General features: G+C 43.0%; 1 protein-coding gene across 2 annotated transcripts in view; it reads right to left on the reverse strand.

Moving 5' to 3' along the window:
• Positions 1 to 25,087, reverse strand: part of RAB3B (RAB3B, member RAS oncogene family) — a 94,074-nt gene that overhangs the window by 54,297 nt on the left and 14,690 nt on the right. The window contains exons 1-2 of one of the 2 annotated variants that reach the window (XM_042951298.1): positions 13,317 to 13,473; positions 4,011 to 4,238 (exon numbers count right to left, since the gene is read on the reverse strand). In XM_042951298.1, coding sequence (XP_042807232.1) covers positions 4,011 to 4,238 — 228 coding nt within the window. In that variant the 5' untranslated portion in view covers positions 13,317 to 13,473. Of the gene's footprint in view, positions 1 to 4,010; positions 4,239 to 13,316; positions 13,474 to 25,087 lie in introns of those variants that run through there. The other variant, XM_042951297.1, reaches the window with a different exon arrangement.

Raw genomic sequence — 25,087 nt, forward strand, 5'->3', positions numbered from 1 at the left:
CCTATGTATTCAGGGACCCCAGGGAACAAAGCACTACCAATACCTTCATCATCCAACATCCTCCAGAGATGATAGAAACTCTTTTTGCGAATGGTCCTGCTCAGCAATGCTCATAACCTCCTCTTCCTCCCTCTCCACCTTCCACCCTGACAATGGCTTTCTGAAATCCCCTGAGAGATCAAATTGACCAGAGAAATTTAACTGAACATTTCAGACAGTGCTAGTGCTGTTCCAGCACTCCTGGAACCATGGGTGGAAAACTTGGCAAGGAACCCAGTCACACTTTGCATTTAGATCAGGAACAGAGAGAAAAAGGAACCTAACATTTATTGTGTTCCTAATATGTGCTAGGCACAATACTATGTTATCACATGTAGCACCCCCATCAACAAACCTGTGAGCCTTTTACAGTTGAGGATATTATCTATTCATAGAAATAGAGTGACTTACCAAAGCTCACATAATTTAAAAAAAAATTACAGAACTTTTGTTTACAGAAGTAAATATATGTAAGTAGATATATATAAGCAGATATGTGTTCCTCCTTCTTCCTAAACAATTAATTGATCATCAAATTCTGTAAATTCTAGTCCTAAATCTCTCTCCTCATTTCCATCCCTTTGGTCACTTTGTCGCTGTCATGATATTATGTTCCAAATGTCTGCATTCTCCTAAAATTCATAGGTTGGAGTCCTAACCCCCCAGTGTGGCTATATTTGGAGATGAGGATTCTAAGTTAGTGATTAAGGTTAATTGAGACCATAAGCGGGGGGGGGGGGGGGGGGGGGGGGGGCGGGGGCGGGGTGGCTGATTTGATAGGATTAGTGTCCTTATAAGAAGAGACACCAGAGAGCTCCCTCACTCTCCATATATAAGCACCAAGGAAAGGCCATGTGGGCATGCAGCTAGAAGGCAGCTATCTGCAACACAAGAGAAGAGTTCTTGTCAAGCATCAACCTTGCTAGCACCTTGGTCTTGAACTTCCAGCCTCTAGAACTAGAAGAAAATAAATTTCTATTGTTTAAGCCGTCCAGTCCGTGGTATTTTGTTACAGTAGCCCAAGCAGACTAATACACTTAATTCAGGCCCTTATAACTTACCTGAACCACTGGTTTCTTTGCCTTATTTCCATCCTTTCTCCAAACTGAAAGAAGGGATTTTTCCAGAATGCAAATCTGACCTTATTAAAACCCTTCTATGGCTCCCCACAGTCTGGTAATGGTCTCCAAATTTATACCCTTTAAGTAAGGCCATGTGAACAATGTGAGCACATACCCACAATATTTGTATATTTATTTAGATTACACATACATATAGATCTATATCTGTACACAAAAGATGTTAAAACTCATAAAAATGACAAATATTTAAATCTTTACATTTTAATGTATTTATGAACAGTACAGAAAACTTTTTCTCTGCTATAGAAAAGCATATATGCACACACGCACAAAATCTCTTTGCTAATTTTTTTTTTTTAGCAAAAGCAATGTGATTGACTATGTCAGATCTAATTAGATCATCATTGATTTTACCTCAAAACATGGCTGACAATGAACTTATGCTGGGAGTCTGAGAAACATCAGTTCAGCCATTTGCCATGCTCACTCGGGCTCACTATAATTAGTATAGTCTTCAGGCAGAGGTTTCTTCGCAGGACTCTTTTAAAGCCACATATCCATTGTGAGGGTTTATTTAGTTAAAATTAGGTAGTATAATAAATAAATCCACTTAACCAGGGACAGAGAAACTGCAAAAGTTCACAATGTACTGAACATAAATGAAGGACTGAGGGAGCCACCACTGCCAAATCCCTTAGAAGGGCAGACTGTCTTCTCCTACCTGAAGATTTTTTGAGTGTAGGATATATGACCATGTGATGTGGAGATCAAATGAAGACATCTGTGTCAATCCATATAGGAAATATGACTAAACCTTTATCTTATGTTTATAGATTTAAAAAAAAACTCCAATAGTTTCTTCAGGTCTCTAAAGAATCATCAGGTATGTAAACTCTGGCCCATGATAAGAAACTTCCGTTTGCTGTGCAAGGTCTCCCTTACCTTCAAGCCACTGCCTAACAGCCTCTCCAGCAAATTTCCCTCTTAGCACCCCTCCCTGCTCTTCACAGCCTTGTTCCAGTTCCCCTGTATTGCTCACCACCCCCCAATATCCTGTGCTTTCACTTCTCTGTGCATTGGCTGTCAAGAGGATGTCAGATTACACAAGTGGAAGCAGTTGGCACATAATAGGTACTTAATAAATGCTTATTGATTCTCACCATAAGACAGTTAAACCTAATAGTAGTTAAACCAAAGTGGTTCTTCAATTTTAGCCTGCCTCAAAACCACCTGGAAGGCTTGTTATAATAAACATTGTTAGGTCATAGCTCAAAGTTTCTCATTTAAGTAGGTCTGAGGAGGGGCCTGAGAATTTGCATTTCTACTATATTCCCAGGTAATGCTGATGCTGATGACCTGAAGACCACACTTCTAGAACCAATGAACTGAGTGGTCTTTTTAGCTTCTCATATTTCTAATAACTCACAATTCCTCAGTGATTTTAATAGAGACTAAATGAACAAAATAAACTTTTATCTCTATATAAATTAATACTTAACATTATCATAAATGGAAATAAGGGCTCTATAAGACCTAACATGCACAGTGTAGAGAAAAGAGCAGAAAACTTGGAATCAGAAGGCCTCAATTGGAATCCCACTTTGCAACAGTGTGGTTGACTTAAGGCAAGTTAATTACTGAGTCTGACTTTTTTTCTTCTGTAAAATAGGAGTGAATTAAAATAATATCTGTCCCTTGGGGTTAATCAGAAGATGATAACGTATGGAGATAATTTATAAAAAGAAAAGTACTGTATATAGCCAATAAGATATGTGCACAATGTATCAGGTTGAATGGAGAGATCATAAACAACACATGCTTTGAATACTAAAAATCACTAATTTTCAAAATATCTAATCCTGGCAATAATTCATTATTGAAAAGCATATGATCTACATTTTGCTATATCATCTCAAAGATGTATATATTTTATTAGTACCACTGGTAAATACCAATAATAGTAGCTGTGGTGGTTTCTAAGATGGTCCCCAATGATCCTCACCTCCCAGGATTCATACCCTTATGTAATTTCCTCCTACACTGAATCAGTGACCAAAAGATACTCTAAGGCTAAGTAATAAAAGACATTGTCACTTCCTCTCTGCTTTCTTGGATCTTTCCCCCTGGGGGAAGCCAGATGCCATGCCATGAAGGCACTTACACAACTCCTTGGAGAGAACCACATGGGAAAGAACTAAGGCCTCCTGCTAATAGCCAATACCTGATACATGAGTAAGCCACTTTGGAACGGGATCCTCTAGCCCCATTCAAGCCTTCAGATGACAACCCAAGCCAATATCTGACTGCAACCTCATAAGAGGCAACAAGACAGAAACCAAGCCACCCCCAAATGTTTCATCCACAGAAACTGTGTAATAATTAATTACTGTTATTTTAAGCCATCAAGTTTTGAAGTGATTTATTACACAGCAATAGATTATGGACACAGGAGCTAACATTTACAGTGCATTTACTGCATTCCACGAAGTATGCTAAGCACCAACAGCCCTATGATGTCGATGCTACACCCCCAAAGAGGAAAGGGTGGCCTAGAGAAGATAAATATTTAGTCAAGATTCCATAACTAATAAGTGGCAGAACTGGAAGTTGAATCCAAATTTCTAACCCCAAAGCCCAAATTCTTGGTCACTCATTTGTATAGGCAGGATAAAGCCTCTTAGAAAGTTAAGCAGCAGAAACAACTGAGGCCCCAGAAGCGAGCAAACTTCTATCAAAGCAGCAAGGGGCAGTCCAGGGGCCAGGCCTTCAACAGCACTGGTGCTTGATGCCATAAGACCCAGAAGTTCCAGACTGGCCTGCCTCCCAGCTCTTGTACTAGCAGACCAATCACCCCCCAAGACAATCCTGCGCAAGATGCTCAGGACTCACCCAGATCTGCAGCTTCACTCGCTTCTCATGGCGGTAGACTGTCTTCACCTTGAAGTCGATGCCCACAGTGCTGACAAAGGCTGGGGTAAAGGTGTCATCGGCATAGCGGAAGAGGAAGGAGGTTTTGCCAACACTGCTGTTGCCAATGATGAGCAGTTTGAACATGTAGTCAAAATTCTGGTCAGAAGCATCTTTGACTCCAGCTTTACCATCAGTCACAGAAGCCATCTATAGGAAAGACCTGTGGTCACTCAGGAGGAACACACCTCCAGTGTCACCAATCTTTAATGGTTACTCCACCATTCACATACACTCTCTCCACCCAAGCATCACTGAAGAAACACACACACCATAGAATCACCCCAGTACTACACCTGCTCCAAATGTTGTTTCAGGACTGGGGTGGAACCCAGTTCCTCCTATTCATTCTTTCAGCAAATATTTACTGAGCACGTTGCTCTGGGTCAAGCCTTGTGCTGGGTATGGGGAATACAAATATGAATCAGACATGGTGCTATAACCTCTGAGTGGCCACAGATTAGAGTAGAAAAGCATGTAAACACAGGGTAACAAGGCAGTAGATAAGTGATAGGACAGAGGGAAGGCTTGGCCCAGGAAGCCCACAAGAAACATCTAACATCTAACCCAACCTAGAGGCATGGTGGTCAGGAAGAGTCTCTTGTAGGAGGCAGCTCCTGAGCTGAGTTTTGAAAAGAAAAAGCCAAAACGGTAAACGTGAATATTCCAGGAAAGGCCCAGCATGGGGCTATCATTCCCCTGTTTCAAAAACTTTCAAAGGGGCGCCTGGGTGGCTCAGTCAGCTGAGCGTCTGACTTCGGCTCAGGTCATAATCTCACAGTTCGTGAGTTGGAGTCCCGTGTCAGGCTCTGTGCTGACAGCTCAGAGCCTGGAGCCTGCTTCGGATTCTGTGTCTCCCTCTCTCTCTGCCCCTCCCCTGCTCACGCTCTGTCTCTCCCTCTCTCTCAAAAATAAATAAACATTAAAAAAAAAATTTTAAACTTTCATGGCTCCCCACAACTCTAAAAATCAAGCCCAAAGAACCAACTTACCAAAAAATAAACTTGATCTTCTTCTAAGCTTTCTCTCTACCAACCAGTGCCACTTTTATACCAAATTATGCACTTTACTCTAAGCCATGTTATTTCTTGCTTTATCCCTTTAGACATGTATTCTTTCTGTTTACAAGACTCTTAATAAACTCCTATTCATCCTTATAGATCCAAATGAAATCTCACCTTCCGTTGTGCATGATAAAGGCACGCACTCCTGCTTCTATGCCTCCAGACCACACTAACAGCACTGGTGTCATTTAGAAACTGTTTACTATTCCAGCTCCTCCTTTAGACCAAGCATCTTGGACTTAATGTACTTCATTTCTGCATCTCTAGCTTCTAGCATAAGTACTCATACATAATCAGCACTCAGTAAATGTGTGCTGGATTAATAAAAGTCACTCATCACTCTGGGACTCAATCTCATCATCTGGAAAATGGAGAGGACAATTTCTGCCCTGCTTTTCCTACAGGGCTGTTATAGGACCCAAATGAGATAACACTAAGGAAGACCTTGATAAACTGATAAAGCCCTCACAGCTGTGAACATAAGTTATTATTATTCCAAATCCTTTAAAGCCCAGATCCTTTGTTTATTTATTTGTTCATTTGCTCACTCATCCATATACTCATCAGCAAGTATTTATTTATGTGTCAGGCCTTCCCTGAGACCCCAGCTCCCTCACACCTGCCACCATCCTCTCCTTTCCTAGAGCACTTTGGATCTGAACCCCATAATCCAGCACTTGGTCCCATAGTCTTATTGGAATAAGTAAGTACCCTACTTCTCTACCTGCAGTCACTCCTTATGCTCAGCACTGGGTTCTTGGGCAGGCTGTATAAGTGGTCAAAGGAGGGTGGGAACACAGCCCTAACATGAGATAATGTCCAGGGTGTCACTCTCTTTGGGAATTCCTGTTTTTGTTCTTCAAAGGAAAAGAAAGAGAGTTTGGCTGGTGGGTTTAAGTCTATGGGCCTCTCAGGTGAGCTGTAAGGACAAGGAACTGACAAACGTAGAAGGTTTAAAGCTCTCTTGAAGAAAGGTCAAAGAAATATATGGGATTATTAGCAGTCCTCTAAAATTTTTTTTAATGTTTATTTATTTTTGCCAGACAGAGACAGAATGTGAGCAGGGTAGAGGCAGAGAGAGAGAGACAGAGAGACAGACAGACAGACAAACAGAATCCGAAGCAGGCTCCAGGCTCCAAGCTGTCAGCACAGAGCCAGGTGTGGGGCTCGAATTCACGAATTCATGACCTGAGCCGAAATTGGATGCCTAACCGACTGAGCCACCCAGGTGCCCCTAATAGCAGCCCTTTAATAATACTTTCTTAAATATGCCACCACTAGCCTCTGGTGGCCTCTGTTCTTCCTTTCTCTTTTCTCCCAGCTCTCAAGCCCTTATCTGAGACCCTTGGCCCCACTCCCATAATCAATCTGCCCCAGAACAACACTCACTAGTGGGTGTGGAATGTGCCCAGGACACCTGGAGCATTTACACGGAAGAAGAAAGTGAGATTAGAGGGGAGGATGCCATTGCTTGCTTAAACTGTCTCATAGCCCTAACTTTTCAGCTTTTCATGGTACCAGATGGAGAGCCTGTTTCCAGAATTGGCAATTCAAAGGAATTATGCTTTTTTTCCTACCTAAAACAAGGGAAGCAACCACAACAACCTCACACCATCCTCCACTCTGCTGCCAGTCATTATTGTTTGTTTACAAGACAGAATTTTTGCTTTGAAAGTATAAATTCACTATAAAAAATTAGAAAAGAACATAAGAGGGGTGCCTGAGTGGTTCAGTTAAGCGTCTGTCTCTTGATTTCATTCAGCTCAGGTCATGATCTCATGATTTGTAAGTTCGAGCCCCAAGTCAGGCTCTGTACTTACAGCACAGAGCCTGCTTGGGATTCTCTCTCTGCTCCTTCCCAGCTCACGCTTGCACTCTCTCAAAATAAATAAATATATAAATAAAAGAAAAAAGAAAAGAACACAAGAGTGTAAAACAGAAAGTTTTACATTGTAAGATACCCCATCTACTCAGAAACAGCCATCATTAACAGTTAAGTGTATTCTCTCCCTTATTTCCTTTTATTCTTTTCTTTCTTTCTTTTTTAGAGAGAGAGAGAGTGCACATGAGTGGGGGGGGGGGAGAGGGGAAGAGGGAGGGAGAGAGGGAGGGAGAGAGGGAGGGAGGGAGAGAGAGAGAGAAAGAGAGGGAATCTTAAGCAGGCTCCACGTTCAGCACAGAGGCCTCGATCCTCTGTGGGCTAGATCCCACAACCCAGGGATCATTATCTGAGCCAAAATTAAAAGTCAGACACTCAACTGACTAAGCCACCCAGGTGCCCTTGCCTTTTTATCCTCCGTTACTTTCTTATGCAACAAAGTACCATCTGTTTTTAAATTATATCTTATTATTTGTTGATTTTAAAGGTAATACGGGGGGCGCCTGGGTGGCGCAGTCGGTTAAGCGTCCGACTTCAGCCAGGTCACGATCTCGCGGTCCGTGAGTTCGAGCCCCGCGTCGGGCTCCGGGCTGATGGCTCGGAGCCTGGAGCCTGCTTCCGATTCTGTGTCTCCCTCTCTCTCTGCCCTTCCCCCGTTCATGCTCTGTCTCTCTCTGTCCCAAAAATAAATAAAAAACGTTGAAAAAAAAAATTAAAAAAATAAAAAATAAAAAATAAAGGTAATACGGGCAGACAGCCTCTCCTTTGCTGTCCTGCCTGCCTCTCCCTTGCAGTGTATTCAATAAACTTCTATCTCCTTTAATAAACAAACAAACAAATAAATAAATGGTAATACATATGTTGAAAATAATTCAAACTTTTACTATTTGCAAGCATTATCTTATCACCATCTGTAGTTGGCATTATTTTAATTTTTACTTAAAAAATAAATAATATGTAAAGGTTTATAGTGCTTTCCACTCGACTTCCAGTCTCTGGTCCTCTCCTCAAAGGCAAACATGTTACCAATTTATGCACCCTTCAGAGATAGTTTTTGTATATATAAACATAGAAATCTATTTATACTTTTTATCTATATATAAATGACAGCATAGCATATATCCTTGTTTGTAACTTCTATGTATATTTCACTTAACACTGTATCATAAATATTTTTTCTGAGACTTCTATTTTTTCATTTTTTTTTTCAAAAACTAAGAGCCACAATAGTTTATTTACAATTGAGACCTTTAAAACTTTTCAGAAATATCATTTCAATTGACTACATTGTATTCCATCTTATGGGTGTGTCATATGACCAGTTCTTTAATATTGTACCTTTACTTTTCTATTCTTAATTATTATAAATTAAATCAAGTGGTCATGTATTTACATAAATATGTGTTCAGTTTTCTATTACTTCCTTAAGAAAGATCCCTAAAAATGGGACTGCTGGTCAAAGAGTAACTTTACTGAAACACAGATTTGATCCTTACCTCAATTGCAAGTCCTCTACCTTATTTTATTCTCTAAACCTGGGAGATAAAATTGGAAGAAGAGAGATTATAATTCCTATTTAATCAAGAAAGAAACTGAGAACCAGAAATTGAGATTTGCCCAGGCGTTACAATTAACAGTTGAGACTAGACCTAGTACTGTGCATTATTATAGGGAGTTCAAAATCCCTGCTCTATTTATTGTTCAGCTGAATTTTTGGGTGAGTCGTACTGCCTCTCTAAGCCACAACATTTTTACTTTACAATAGAGAAAATACTCTCTCTTCACAGAGTTGTGGTACATATAGAATGAGCAGTTGTCATATGTAATTAATCTAGCATAGTTTCTTGGCCTATGAGAGGTACTCAATAAACATTATTTCACTGGCCCCTTTAATTCACTTCCATAGTCAGATCTTTAGTCCCTCATCTGTGCCCTCTCCCTAGTCTGGGCTACATTATTGGAGTTTGTTTTACAATTAGCCGTCTGCTTTTTCTTCTGGATTCATCTGAGTTTTATCTATCCTTACATCCTGGCAACACTGGACCTAAAGCAAATCTTTAGGGTATGCTACCCCTTAATTATTATTATTATTATTATTATTATTATTATTATTATTATTTAATGTTTATTTTTGAGAGAGAGAGAGAGAGAGAGAGAGCACGAAAGGGGGAGGGGCAGAGAGAGAGGAAGACACAGATTCTGAAGCAGGCTCCAGGCTCTGAGCCGGCAGCATAGAGCCCAATATGGGGCTTGAACTCACCAACCATGAGATCAGAACCTGAGCCAAAGTCAAATGCTTAACTGACTGAGCCACCCAGGCACCCTATGTTACTCCTTTCGATAAACATTTACTGAGCATTTGCCATGTGCCAGACTATTAATGTAAAAGTCATATTATTGGTCTTCGTTTTTTCTGAGGCAGCTGTTTACACACTTAGATTTTTGGAATAAGAAGAGATTTGGGTGTGGCAGCTTTACCATAACAAAAACCCTGACTCCTGGCCCCAACTTTCCCATAACTCAATGTATGAACTTGGGCAAGTCACTTAAACTCTGAGCCTCATTATCCTCATCTATGATATGAAAATATTACCTACCTCAGAAAGCTGCTGTGAATTTTAAATAAGAGAATGCATATAAATGTGCATCATACACTGTGTTGAGAAAAACACATGGGGCCTCCTGGAGAATCAGCGGGAAAAGTGCCTGCCTTTATGAGCTATGCCTGCCACAAGGAGTGAGACAAGACTAAAAACTAGTTTCAATTCCTGATATGATCCACTTCCCTTCATTGCACAGGTAAAAAGAATAAAAAATAAAAATAATAAAAATAAAATGAGGCTCTATAAAGAGAAGTGATTTGTCCAAGGTCACACAGCAATTCAGTTGGAGTATCATGACTAAACCTTCTGTTATTTAATGACTCCCAGATTAGATGAGGCTTAGGGAAATTAAAAACTTCAGTAACTTTAGCGTGAGTAAAGAAGCATCTCCAGCGCCCTGCAGCTCTTTCCTAGCACTTGCCATACTGTACTATCAACATCTGTTTATGTGCACACAGCACAGCATTCCCAGTAGGTGGTGTAAGAATAGGGAGAGGCAGAGGGCAGAGAGGTTCAGTTGCAAAGCACATTCAGATGGAAGCCCCAAAGGAGATCTTTTCAGGAAGGTGGCAGGGGCTACTTAGACAGTTGGAAGGGAGGCAAAAAGCATCCCAGCAGGCAACCGCCTGAGGCAGATATGAGCAGACAGGTCACTCACTGCACAGCAGCGAGTGCAGAATGCATTTGTGAGATAAGCATCAATCAGATCTTCCTGTCTTTTGTGACAGTCACATAAATGATAGAGCTGGGTAGCTCACTGTCTCCATGACAAGCAATAAAGATGAAGGTCCAGGGACCATCTGGGAAGGCATCTCTAGTCCCAAGCTGGGGGAAAGAAGGAAATGGCCCCTGCAAGGATTGGTATGAAAAACAAGGCTTTCAGTCTGATAGGTAGCAAAAATAAGCACCCACGGAAGAAGCCAACTTCAGCTAGGAAAGAGGGGAGAGAGAGGAGGAGAAAGCCCTAAAATCCAGCAAGAGATCAATTCATTACATGTAATGAACAAGTGATCGGATGAACTTCTCTTTTGGTGGAAAGAGCACAAGATTGTGTCCGAGACACCTGGGTTGAGCTCTGGCTCTCTCAGCACTTGTAAAACCTTAGGCAGATCAATTTTCTCACCTATAAAATGAGTTAATAAAAGACTTCCTGGCAAATTGTTATAAGAATTAAAACTACTATATGGGAGAGTGCTTTATAAACCCCTTAAAAAAATTTTTTTTTGTCTGCTTCATATTTTCTTCTACCAAGTCATCTTAGGTAGTGGAAATAGCTTGGGGTTCCAAACCAAACAAACTAGATTCTGTTTCCAGGTCTGTCATTTATTAGCTCTGAGACCCTGGCAAGAAATTTTATGTAACTAGGACACAGTTTCCTCATTTGTAAAACAAGCATCATTGGGAAAATTATAGTCAATGTTGGTAAAGCATCTAGGTAATATGTGACACATAGCTGGTGCTCAATAAATGTGACTCCATCTTCTCATTGGGAACATTTAGTGAGAATAGAAAGGGAGTTGGGCAAATGTGGACTTCATCCTATTATATCCAGCCTCCTCCCTAAAGCCAAACTCTACTAACTTTTCTAATTCAACCTTTCTTTAGACCATTCCCCAATGCAGCACCACCAGCCCAGCCTAGGCCACCTATTCACTGTTTCTCCAGGTCTCTCAGAGCCACAAAAACAGTATCATAATAGCTACCATGTATTGAGCACCTACTAAATGCCAGGCACTCTATTAAGTGCTTTCAATGCATTCTATCTTGCACAGAATATAGGCACACCTGCATAATATTAGTGGCCTCTCTCTTTTGTACAGTGCTTTATAGCTTATGAAGCTCTTTTCACCCATGTTATATTCGCTTCTCACAATTCTTGCCCGGGGTGGGGGGTGGTAGTGGTAAGTGAATTGAGGCACGAGCACCAGCACAGGTCAATTGTTCACTGAATCAATATTCACTGAACACCTACTGTGTACCACACCTGTACTGTACTCTGGAGGGAGGGAGAGGAACCATAAGGAGTTCTGAGTTTAGGGAGGGAAATCCTTCAAAACATCCTCTATAGGTTGCTGGGATCTCTCTTCACATCATATTCCTTAAGAAACCAGAGATTCATTTAGTGGACTGGAGATGTTAGAGTTTGGGCTTTTCCCACAGTGTTTCCTCTGACAGAAACACATTGTTCTCCACTGCTAGCTAAATTCTTCATTACCAGAAAGGCTTCCCTTACCCATCATCTTCTAGCAAAATGTCTCCTCTGGCAAACACAGGGCCAGGACTTCCCCACTACCATAGCCAGGGCTTTTCATGGCATTCCATGATTTTTCTCCCTTTATAGGCACAGAACACGTGGGCATCCACCTGTACACACACACTCCTTTTACCCTCCCCCACGCCTTTCTACTGGATTCCAGAAAGTTGGGATGGAGGCCCTGTCTTTCTCCCACCCCCCTCCACACTTGCATTAGCTTCCAGAGGCTGCCATCCTGCCATCCCTAAAGTCCCCTCCCACATTTGGACTCTGGAACAGAGGGAGCCAGTGGATGAATTTTTCTTTCCAAAATTATCTTCTTGTCTGTGATCTCAGATGTCGGTGTAACAAAGTTCAGTGACTGCGCCCCCTCCTCAGCCTTCTTGAGTAGCTGAGACACAGCTAGCACCTGGGTGCCTGTGGACTCCACTATGGGCCACATCATCTTTTCCCCCTCACACCACAACCCACACCTGGCTTCCTCTCCAGCCTGACCCAGCACACCCAGCACTGCCCTAACCTTCCCAAGGCTCTCAAACAGTTCCTCCACTCCCAGCTGCCAGACCCCTGCTCTATTCCAGTGCCTCTCCACCCGCCACCCCTAGCCAGAACTCAGGCGCCCACTGCCCATATCCAAGGCCACTGCCCTCTCCCTCCACCAGCTCCCCGCACCCTTCTTCTGCAGTCCGGGTAGATCCAGCCTTGCCTCCCACCTTCCCATTCTTCCAGGATTCCCGCCTCCGAGCCCCACCCCCCAGTCCCCACTCACGGTTATGCCCCGTGGCCGCACAAGGCTGGCCTCTGGCTCCGCATCCTTTTCGCTCCCAGCTCTCCACTCACATCCCCTCGTGCTCTTCCCCTCTCCCCGACCAGCACCCCCCCTTTGCCCAGCGCCCCTTCCCTTCATCCCCTCACTCCTCGCCAGCTCACAGCGACCCCTGCGGATCCCGTCCCCTGCCCTTAGCTCTCCACCTCCAGCCACCCCCTTGCCCTAGCTGTCCTCAATGCCCTCGCTTCAGCTCCCGCTTCATGCTCCTCGGCTGCCTGGCACCCTCTTCCCGCACTGCCCCTCAGTCCCTCCTTACATCTCCCCTCCCCCAACGCTCCGCGTTTCCCCCCAGAGAGCCCCTACTGCGCTCCAGTGGCCGCTTGTCCTTTCCCACCTCCTGCCGCCCCCTGCCCTCGGAGCTCCCCTCCCAGCCCTCACGGTCTGGTAGACTCCCCCACCACCCTCAGCGCCGCTCCCGAAGCTACGCGCCTCCCTCCCGGCCGTGGCGCCCCCTCCTCAGCGGCCTCCCCCAGCCCCTTCTCCTCGGTGTCCCCTCTGCTGCCCTGCACTCGTTAGCGCCCGCCCGGTGTCGCTAGCGCCCCTAGCCCGGGTCGGTCCCACATCCTCCCCGGGCGGGGCGCCCGGGCCGCGCCCCTTACCTGGGACTTCGGGTGTGGGACGAGCGGCTCGCTCCTGGCAGTGCAATGGGACTGGAGATCTAGCTGCACGCGGCGGAATGTGCAGGCGGATTCCCAGAGCAGGGAGGCGCGGTGCGGTGCGGTGCGGTGCGACGCGGGGAGGTGCGGGGCGGGTCTGGCGCCCACCGCAGCTACTTAGGGCTGAGGCTGTAGCTACAGCTCCGCTCCGCTACGGCAGCGTCCAGGCCCCACCCACGCCCCGCCCAGGGGCGTAGTCCGTGTTCGCTCCTCCCCGGGCCCCCGCAGCCTGCAGGTGCAGGAAATCAGTGGTATCTTGGGCCCCCAGGGCTTCTTCCCACGAGTTCGCGGATATCTGAGTGACTACAGTGATTTATCTTAACTGTCACGTCTCGTTCCATAGACTGAACTTACTGCTATGGTGGCTGAGAGCTTTGATAATAATATAGATGATGACTGGTACCCAGCTTTGCCATTTCCAAAGAACTCTCCTGTCATACTGCTTCATCCTCACAAAAGCCCAGGGAGAGAAGCAGAACCTGGACCGCTGACTACAGGAGGAAACTAAGTCAGAAACCTGGGCACTGTCCTCTTCCCTATGCACTCCTTCACACCCCACATCCCATCAGTCTGGTAATAAAACCCACTTAACATACCCTATCCCTGCCCTTCCTCTCCATCACCACTGCTCTCACCCTGGTTCAGGCTCATCACTTCCTGCCTAGGCTAATGTAACAGCCTCCTAATAGATGTCCCTGCCTCCACTCCAATTTATCCTCTATACCAGCACCATGAGTGATTGTTCTACATGTCACCGTGTTACCATCAACCTAGTTAAAACAAAACAAAGTTTCAATGGCTCCCCATTAGAGTGAGAAAATGTTATTTCCTAGTCATTAGGAAGTCCCAATTCTGCCAGAGGAGGCAGGTATAGGAGGCAATTTGACCTCCCATCCTGACCTGCACTTCACTTTAAGTCTTCCCAAGGTCATAGGAGTCAGCTGCCAGCTTTGGTTTAGAATCATTGTCCTTTTCCACACTCTTCCTCCAACCCAAATCTTATAGGTCTGAATCAGATACCAAAACCATTTTCCCTCAAGTTCCATTATGACCCTATCTATAATTTGTCTCCCCAACATGGGAAACCACCCAATTGATAGCCTCTGGTTGTCTAACTTCTCTCTGACTCATCATTATACATTTCTGAATTTCTCCATCCTCCTCCCTTTCACTCACCTTCTCCCTGCCCACTTCCCTGGCAGACCTTTCCACTGTGCCCTCTAGAACCCTGTTCCTTTCTCAATAAACTCTCCTACATCCTCTGCTTCTTCAGTGAGTTTTCTTCTTTGCCTTTGTTGAAAATTGACCTTCTTCCAGGACTCTCCTTGTAGTCCTCTGCAGGAAGACTTCTCACTTTCCCACTCCCCACACACCAAAAGCTAAAAGTCAGCATTGCCACATTTACCCTTGTACAAAAATTCCTTCTCCTTTGCTCTTCAACCATACCACCTTCTACTCTTCATCATTGCAAATATCACTGACCCCCTTAGTTGCTCCTTATGCATTGAAAATCCCAACCGCCGATTTGTGGTTATCCCAATTAACCCCTGTCCTGCCTTCCTGACTTCAGTAGCCATATGATTTCTTGATCCTTCAGTCCTTGGTCTACTTCTCACATAACTTTTGTCACTGGCTCCCATGGCACACCCTGAACTTCTTACTAACCTGGAACTAGAGCTTCTGTGGTCTCAAAATCCAATATCCTATACTACCTGCTCCCTCATTTCCTGTCTCCCATAAGGCCCTAGTTTACTCACTTCAAAGTAGGTATCATAATTACTATTCATTCTTCACAGGAAAAATGAGTTAACATATAAAAACATTCTTTTAAAGTTGCGAAACAATATGAGAACAGATGGTGTTGTGTTTATGTAGCCTCAGGTCTTCTGATTACTTTCTCTTTCTGCTTCCCCTGGAAGGCCATGTAGTAAAGTGGAAGGAGCACAGGCATGGGGCCAGCTAGATCTGGTTTTCAATCCTTGTTCCACCACTTGCTTGCTATGTGATCTTATGCAAATTACATAATTTTTCTGATATACACACCTCATCCTTGTTTGTATTAATAGCAATAATGAGAGGTACCTCTTAGGGTCATTGTGAAGACTAAATAAGAAAATGAGATTGCTACTGGAAAGCACTTGATAGATCGCCAGGCACATAGTAAGCACTCAATAAAGAGGAAACACTGTGGTTATTATACCAGAAAAAAAAATGCTATTTTTAGCCACAATTGCCTCCCAAGAAGGATTGACCCTAATGTACAAAGATCCTTTTGTCTACTTAGGGTCTTGAGGAGTGTGGGTATGTAAGTGTAGGAGGAGAACGGGTAATACTAAATTGCTCTGGGTAGAAAAGGGAGGAGAATTTAGAATTCACTTGGCAAAATGGAAGGGAGAGGCAATAAAGAGAACTTGAAGGGGGAAAGGAAAAAGATGAGTACGAAAATCAGTGTAAGGGTAGGTGCTACATGGGTAAAAGCTGAGGAAAAACCCTCCCATAGCAGATGGACAGAGTGTTTAAGTTCTAGAATGTATAAAATGTGATATGTTGTTTGTCATACATATGATGCAACTGCTTTCTGTGACTCTCGAGACTTTGGAACTCAGGAATGCTTTCTGAGACAGGGGCATACTGAGGATGAGTAAGCAGGGAAATTGTGCAATGGGCTTTGTTTTCCTGAGTTGAAAAAGGAGACTAGAGGCAGAGACTATAAGAACACAGTCCTCGTAGAATTTACAAAAATTTCCAGGAAGACTTAGAACATATAAGGATTATAAAATGTGAAAATTGAGGTTCGAGTCCATTGCAGTTAGATCTTAAGGGGGCAGAGAGGCCACTTCTGGCATTTGGACTGTATCAATTATGCCCCCCAATAGCTACCTCCCTATTATTAACTAGCAGGTTACCACCAGTTCAAATTATATTGAACTGCCTTCACTTCCAGATCCAAATGCCCAAATAAGAACAGGAAGAAAGATCTATTCTATCCCAAAAGTCTACTTTTTGTCTTTGATTAGATTGATTAATAACTATGATCATTAAGACCTTAACATGTGATGGGCCCATTCACATCTTTTATCTCATTTAGTTCTCAATACAATCATGCAATGTATGGATTGTCATCCCCTTTTTATAAATGAGGAAACAGAATTCAGAAAGTTCCAGTGACTTGCCAATGGTACATGTCTGGTAAATGGCAGAACCAGATACAAGTCTGTCTGATTCCAAGTCTGAGACCCTTCTATTAGACCCCCCAGAATTGTGGTTGGTCAATGGTCACCACCGTGGTTTAGAGTCCTACAAACAAAATCTCCTTAAATCTTTTCTAACTTCCAGAGTAATCATCCTTTTCCAGCTCCTATTTTTTACATGAAATATAAAATTGATGTTTTCTGTTGAATGAGAATTAGTCACTTAGAAAAGGTAATATCATAAGTGTGTATATCATTTGGAATGTTCAAATCTTTACAAGGTTCAAATCCCCACCCCAGTGCCAGTCCCTTATGACCAACCTAGATGTGTTGACAGGTTAAGTAAGTGTTTTCATCTGACCTCCTCGACGGGTCATGAGCTTCCTCATGCAATGAGGGAGCTTAAGCAGCTGTCGGAAGGTCACCAGAATCTGTAAAGCAGCTTTAGAAACATTGGGTTCAATGAGAGGAGTGGTGGAAGACAGGACTGCGAAGAGGCAGGGGCCAGGTGATCTTAAGTCCTCATAAATCAGGGCAAAGATTTGAGAATTTACCTTGTAAGCATAAGGATTTAAGCAATGGAGTAACCTGGCTACATATACATATAATAAAGAATGGTCTGGGGCACCTGTGTGGCTCAGTTGTTTGAGCATCCGACTCTTGATTTCCTCTCAGGTCATGATCTCAGGGCCATGAGTTTGAGCCCTGCATGTGGCTCAGTGCTGACAGCACAGAGCCTTCTCTCTCTCTCTCTCTCTCTCTCTCTCTCTCTCTCTCTCTCTCTCTCTCTGCCCTTCCCCCGCTCGCTTGCTCTCTCTCTCTCAAAATAAATAATTAAACATTAAAAAAAATAAAGAATGCTCTGATTGTGGTGGGTATGACAGATTGAATGGGAAGGGTAGGGAGCAGGGCGACAGCATTCACTAAACAGGGAATATAATTAGAGATTGCTCTGATAATCCAGGTGAGAGATGAAGAGGGCTAGAACTCATGTCCTAACAGTGGGGAAAATGAAGAGTAGAGAGACTTGATATGTATTTAGGAAGGATTAAATGTGAGATATGAGGCAAAGGGAACTGGCATAACCAACCAGGTAGACAAGGAAGCTATTGATTGACAACTGGAGCCCAGAAGCTGATTTAGTTACCTATTGCTGCATAACAAAGCACTCCCAAAAATTCATGGCTTAAACAGCAATACTGTATTCTTTCTCCCAGTTCAGTGGATGGCTGAATAGGTTAGTCTTCTGGTTTTGTTTGAGATCACTCTGAGCAGCATTCAGCTGGAAGTTCAGCTGGACTAGGAGGTCTAAGACGGCCTCACTAATAGGTCTGGCAATTGGTTCTGGCTGAGAGCTGAGAGCCATGGTTCTTCTCCACTTTCTAATCCACCAGTAGGCTAGATCAGCTTACCTGGTGGTCTCCAGGCAGTATGCCAAGAGGATAAATGCAGAAGATACAATCTCTTAAGGGCTAGCCTCAGAAATTGCATAGCATCACGTGTACTTTATTCTATTGGCCGAATCAAGTCACAAGAACAGCCCAGATTTCAAGGAATGGAGAAATCAACTTCTGATGGGAGAGAATAGCGAAGTCACATTGCAAAGGGGGCATCGATACAGGGAAGGGAAGAATCTATTGCCATCAACCAATCTACTGCAGGAGTGGGAACAGATTTAGATAATGAGTATCTCAAATGCCACTTCATGCACTAATCATTCCTTCCCTCTCTGTGCTCCAGTTTCTTCAACTGTAAAGTAAATGAATGTGCATGGGCATTCTCCCCACTAGTATAAGTTTATAAGTGAAATTCGGTAAAATGTACATTGAGGACACTGCCCCCATCATCAGGGCACACTACTGTCAGCAGGAGTGGAATGTGAGACACACAGGGAAACATTCAGTTGTGAATAGTCAGAACACAGGTACCACCCACCACTCATCCCTCTTCCTTCACCCACTCTGCCAATCCTTCACAGAAGCTGATCCATTCTACTTCCTGAGAACTCTCTATTCCATTCCTTCCTCTCCATTCCAGTGCCATAGCCTCTTCACTGTCCTACTGCCACCATAGCTCCCAATCTTCCCCTGTAATCTGAGCTCCATGCTGCAGCAGAGAGCTCTCCCTAAACCCAGTTTAAAATCCCCCACCACATTGCCCTCCTCCAAAGTCCGTCTGTTAATATGCACATATGGCCCTCTGTGATCTAGCCTCACTTATTCTCTAGACTCATTTCTAAAAATTCCCCCATCACATCCTAAGTACCAACATTAAACTACCTACTGTTCCCTGAATGTGACCTGATCCATAACACCTCCATGAATTTGTGTCAGGGTCTTCTACATGGAATGCCATTCATTCATTTATTCATTCACTCACTCACACAGCAAATATCTCCTATGTACCTATTATATAGAGGGGTGAATAACAAGCAGTCCCTGACCCCAAAGAGGCTCAGTGTCTGGTGCAGCACAGCAAGCTATTAAGATCCAGCTAGTCTGAGTTTCATAGGGCAAAGGCCACACTAGCACTCAACAAGGTGCCTCCTGGATCATTCTTAGAAGGAGTCAGGGGATATTTGCTGAAAAACAGTCATATAAATATTTACAAAGGGTTTCTCCCACCCACCATCTCATTGAACTTTCACAATAAACCTATAAGGTAGAGACTAATTCATACTATCTTGGATGTGAAGAAGAAATAACTAGGCCATGGTTTCTTAGCTACTGAGAGTAGGGAAAGCCAGGACTAAAATCAGCCACAATAATAAATCTGACAAGACAGGACTGTATTCTCACTCTGGGATGTGTCAGCGGGGAGGTGCCTGAGAGGTTAGGCCCCATGCTGAATGCAGAGTTGAGACTTAAGCTGAGCCTTCAAGGATAAGTAGGAGTTTGTTTTGTTTGTTTGTTTGTTTTTTAGTTTATTTATTTATTTTGAGAGAGTGCAAGTGGGGGAGAGGCAGAGAGAGAGAGGGAGAGAGAGAGAATCCCAAGCAGACTCCATACTGTCAGCACAGAGCCCAATGCGGGGCTCAAACTCATGAACTGTGAGATCATGACCTGATCTGAAGTTGGACGCCCAACTGACTGAGCCACACAGGCACCCCAAGGATAAATAGGAGTTAAACTCATAGAGAAGCAACCCAGGAAGATGGAGCATCATGAGCAAAGGCCCAAAGGTTGGAATGATGTGTGAAGTCTTTGGGTGAACTGCAGGGGTTGTGAGTTGCTGGAAGCACAGACATGACAGGCACAGTAGAGGTGATGAGTGAGGTGGGAGGTAAGTCAGAGCTGGAGGTTGGCCAGGCCTGGGAGGAGGGGAGAGGCGTGCTAAGGATGACGGACTCATTGATCAGGGCAATGCGGAGCTGTTACAGGGCTTCATCCAGAGGGAAGACTTAGCCAAACTCACGCTTGGTAAAGATCTCAGCCTGCACAATGGGAGACAGATTGGAGGCTACAAGAGACAAAGGACAGGGAGACCAGAGAGAAGACTGGTGCAGTGACTTCAAAAGAGATTATGAGACCTGATCTGGGAGGTGCAGTTGAACATTAAAGGGATGAAAATATAAGAGCTGGTAACTGGATTAGATGGGGAGAAAGAATATTGAGGCAACTAGGAGAACTTTCTGACATGGGTGATGCATTCCCTATGAAAAAGGGAACAGAAGAGACAGCCAAGGGGGAAGTGAGGTCCGGAAGAAGGGAACATAAGACCAGTGGTAAAAGCAGCAACTGAGCTGGAAATGATTACTCATAATTGTTTTCATTTATTTTATTCAAATTTAAGCAAGCCCACCAGTGCCTTAGGCCTTTGCCACAGAGCCCAGAAGAAGGAGCTAGTATTGACAATTCCCTTGTCTCTGCTTCCCCTATCCTCTGGGCTAATCTTCCCCTAGTTATTAAGAGAAAATACCCAGTTCACAATTTTTTAAAAAAAAATTTTTAATGTCTATTTATTTATTTATTTTTGAGAGAGAGAAAGAGCATGAGCGGGGAGGAGCAGAGAGAGAGGGAGACACAGAATCCGAAACAGGCTCCAGGCTCCGAGCTGTCAGCACAGAGCCTGACACAGGGCTCAAACTCACAAACCGTGAGATCATGACCTGAGCTGAAGCCAGACACTCAACTAACTGAGCCACCCAGGCGCCCCTACCCAGTTCACAATTAAACACCAACAATGACTAGACCACATACTATTTTCAGGGTTTTAGTTCAAAATCTAATTAAGATTTTACTGAGAAGCCAAAGGAACCTCAAATCAGCCCTTCCCTCCAACCCAACATGGAAGCCTCCCCTAAGCCTTGGCACGCTCAGAATGAGACGGCTACCTCCTCCAGAGCAGACTTTGTCTTTGAACAACTCTTATTGTTAGGAAGTCCTCTTCTTTGTTGAAATATGCCTGCTTATAGCTTTCACCCTCTGGCCCCAGGTCTTTATCATTATGTCATTCATTCATTGATTCCACATAGGTTATTGATCACTTAGCAGTATTCTAGGCACAGGGTACACAAACAGTGAACTAAACAAACAGAACCCTACTCACTGGGAGGTTATGAATCCTAGGAGGGGAGACTAACAAATAAGTAAGCAAAATGTATAAGATAATTTCAGTTAGTGATGAGCACTTTTAAGGAAATATTCCAACAAGACAATGGAATAAAAAGTAACTAGGGGAGGGGATTATTTTAGAATGATTAAATAGGGAAAGCCTCTCTTAGGAAGTGACATCTGAGTTGAGACCAGTTGGAGACCAGCTCATTTTAGAGATGAGGAAATTAAGAGCCAGACAAGACAGGCAATTCTCCTAGGGTGAGACCACGGCTAAATAACCAAATCAAAACTTCCCATCTTGCAGCATGTTTATACAGCAGCAACATGGGCACAGCAATGGTCTGTGGTCAGGGTCTTTGTGTCCACAAGCCCACTGTGGACACAAAGTCTCCCTTGGTCTCCTCCATTACTACTCACCACTGACCACTTCTCCTTCTAGACCATTTCTGTTAAATAAGGAAATTGAATTAAAATAAACCCCAAGACTTTCTAAGGTAAACCAGTGTGGAATAATCAAAAGCACATAAGGTCTAGGTTCAAATCCAACTTTCACCATTTGTAGTTATGTGATTAATTTTCTCTTGATCACACAGGTTGCTCATCTATAAAAAGGGAGTGAGAGTTAAATTAAAAGTGATAATATATGTAAAATAGGTGGTGTATAATAGGATATTTAAAAATATCAGCTGTTTTAAGGGATCTGATGGCTCTTATAACTAAATCCATCATGCTTGCCAATAGTTTCCCCCTTCATATACATGTCCAGGAACCTAAAGATAGTTACTACTTAGTCAGGTTTCCTTTCTAGTTTTGGAAAAACATCTATTTTGTCTTTCTCAGAAGGTTGGCTAAGTGAGGCTAAGTCAGCCCTGTGACCCTCTGGAAAGGTTTGGTTTCATACTCCCTCTTGTGCTCTAAATGGGAACTGCATTCTCTCAGGACTGACCAAAAGCCATGGTGCTGAAATCATAGGAATGAAAGGGAAGTAACATTAAAAAAAAAAAAAAAAAAATGTAATGTTTATTTTTGAGAGACAGAGAGAGCCAGAATATGAGTGGGGGAGGGGCATAGAGAGACAGAGATACAGAACTCAAAGCTGGCTCCAGGCCCCATGCTGTCAGCACAGAGCCCCACATGGGGCTCAAACCCACAAACCACGAGATCATGACCTCAGCTGAAGTCTGATGCTTAACTGACTGAGCCAACCAGATGCTCTGGAGCTAACTTTTTTTAAAGTAATCTCTCCACCCAACTGGGGCTCAAACTCATGACCTGGAGATCAAGAGTCACATGCTCTACTGACTGAGCCAGCCAGGCACCCCAAAAGGGAACTCACATTTGATAAGCATCTACCATATTCCTGGAACCTCTGAAGTACCGTCCATGCCTTATCTCATGTCTCTCACCAGCCATTCAACAGGAAGGGAAATGGAAGCTCAGCAAGATTAAATGACTTTCCCAAGTGTCCATAGATAAAAGACAAAGCAGACCTAAACAAAGGAAAGAACTGTAAAAATCAGTGATGTTTATTGCACTAGAAAATAAAATTCAACCTATTCAGCAAACTTGATCAGATTCTTTACTCTTATCTTTATCTCCCATCACTAATGCTTTTTGCTCCTTGCTCTGTGGATACACAGAATGACTTATAGCTTCCAGAAACTTCTTTAAAGTGACTTTTCACAGGCCTTTTCTACCTTGAGTGTCTTTCTCAATACCCCTCCTTTATCTAGAAAACTCCTTACTCATCCTGCAATCCATCCTATCCTTCTTACTTGGAGATAACTTAATCACCTTCCTTTGTACTACTTCTGGACCTTAGTCTTGCTGTTGTTACATGAGAGCTAAAGTAGAACATTCAGTCCTAAGAAATTAACACTGGCCATGCTTTTATTCAACAACTATTCATTTATGGTACAGAGGTATGGTTGCAGTCTGAGCACTAGAAATACAATAATGAGCAAAACAGATATAGTCTATTCTCCCAGAGCTTGCATTCTAATGAGGAAATCAGACATTAAACAAATAATCACATCAATAATTAATTAACATTGTGATAATTGTTTTGAAGGAAAAGAAGTGGGGGATATGGGTGTCATGATCAGAAAAGGTTTCACAAAGTAATATTTAGGTGGGATTTTTGGAGAATGAAGTAGGCAAAAATCTGGGGAAGATTACTCCAGTGAGGGAATATCATGTGTAAAGGCCATGAGGAACTTTGAAGAATGGCTGGAATACTCATGATAGAATGAGAGAATAATATGCATCAAAGATGGAGACTTGTGGGCCAAATTATGCCATCCACTTAAACAGTATTATTGATTTTGGACTTTATCCTGAGAATAATGGAAGAGAGACAATAAAGAGTTTCAAGCAGAGGAATGATATAACCAGAATTTTTATATAAAGAGAATAGTCTCTGTGGAGAACAGTTGAAGAGAGGGGCAAGGATGGTTGCAAGGACACCATCTAAATAGCTATTCGATTATTTAGCTGTTTCATTAATATTTATCAAATGCCTATTATTTGCCAGATTCTGTCCTAGGCTTTGAGGATATAGCAGCAAATGAGATAGATAAAGCCCTTCCCTGATGGATCTTACACTGCAAAAATCTAGGCAGCAAATGTTTGTGGTGATGGGGATAGAGATGAAGAAAATGTATTAGTCGACTTGGCCTGTCATAACCAGGTACCACAGACTGGGTGGCTTAAGTTACAGAAATTAATTTCCTCACAGTCCTGGAGGCTATAGGTCTGAGATGGGGGTTGGTTTCTTAAGGTCTCTCTTTTTAACTTATAGATAGCCATCTTCTCCCTGAATCTTCACATGGTCTTCTCTTTGTGTGTCTATGCCTTAATCTCTTTCTGTGAGTACATCAGTCAGATTGGATTGGGGCCTACTCAATATGACATCATTTTAATTTAATAACCTCTTTAAAGCCCTCATCTCCAAATATAGTCACATTCTGAGGTACTGGGAGTTAGGACTTCAACATATTAATGGAGGGGGGACATAATTCAGTCCATAACAAGGAGCAAATCAATTTTTAAAATATTTAGGAGAAAGAATGAACAGTAATTGATGATTAAGGAGTAAGGGAGAAGATGTGAAGGATGGTGTCAGTTTTATGACATGTAAAACAGTGGAGGGTTGTGCTATTAATTTTGATAAGGAACTTTGTAGGAAAGTTCACTGTTAGGCCCATTGGGATCCATTTCCTATTTTTTCAGTAGTTGTGATCTTTTGGGAGTAGTAAAGCAACATATAAAAATACAGTAGTTTGGCCAGCAACATATTGGGGCATTTTTTGGCACATAACATCACAAATGCATGGGAGGTTGTATCAAGCATAATGCAAGTCTGAATTAGAAAAAGAACTTTCAAAAATAATTTGATCAGCCAAACTCCCCTGACTCACTTCTCAATATCTTCTCCCATAGAGTTGTAAAGGGATAGGCCAGAGTGGAGCAGGTAGAAGGTTGAAGAGAGAATAAGAGGTGAAGAAAGGTTGACTGCATTGGGTCAGGTTGAAGAGACACATAAAGTCTACAGATGGTTTGTTTTTCTTTTCTTTTTCACTTTTTATTTTTTTAAGATTTTGTTATTATTTTTTATGTAATCTCTACCCTCAATGTGGGGATCGAACTCATGACTCCGAGATCAAGAGCCACATGCTCTACCGACTGAGCCAGCTAGGTTCCCCTAGATGGTCTGTTTTTAAATGAGAAAAACAGTGCTTGTTTAAATGTGTATAGGAATGATCCAATGAAGATAGACAAATGATATAAAAGAGGGAAAAAGAAACATTTATGATGGAAGAAAAAAAAATATGAGGACAAAGAGGGGATGGCTCCAGAGCTCAGTGGAAGGATTAGCCTCTGATAAGTAGCAGTCATCTCCTCCACTGAACAAGAGGGAAGAAGATGGGACAGATTTAGGGAAGGTCTATAAATTTACCAGTGGAAA

Source organism: Panthera leo, chromosome C1 (genome assembly GCF_018350215.1).
Source record: "Panthera leo isolate Ple1 chromosome C1, P.leo_Ple1_pat1.1, whole genome shotgun sequence".
Classification (NCBI taxonomy): Eukaryota; Metazoa; Chordata; class Mammalia; order Carnivora; family Felidae; genus Panthera; species Panthera leo.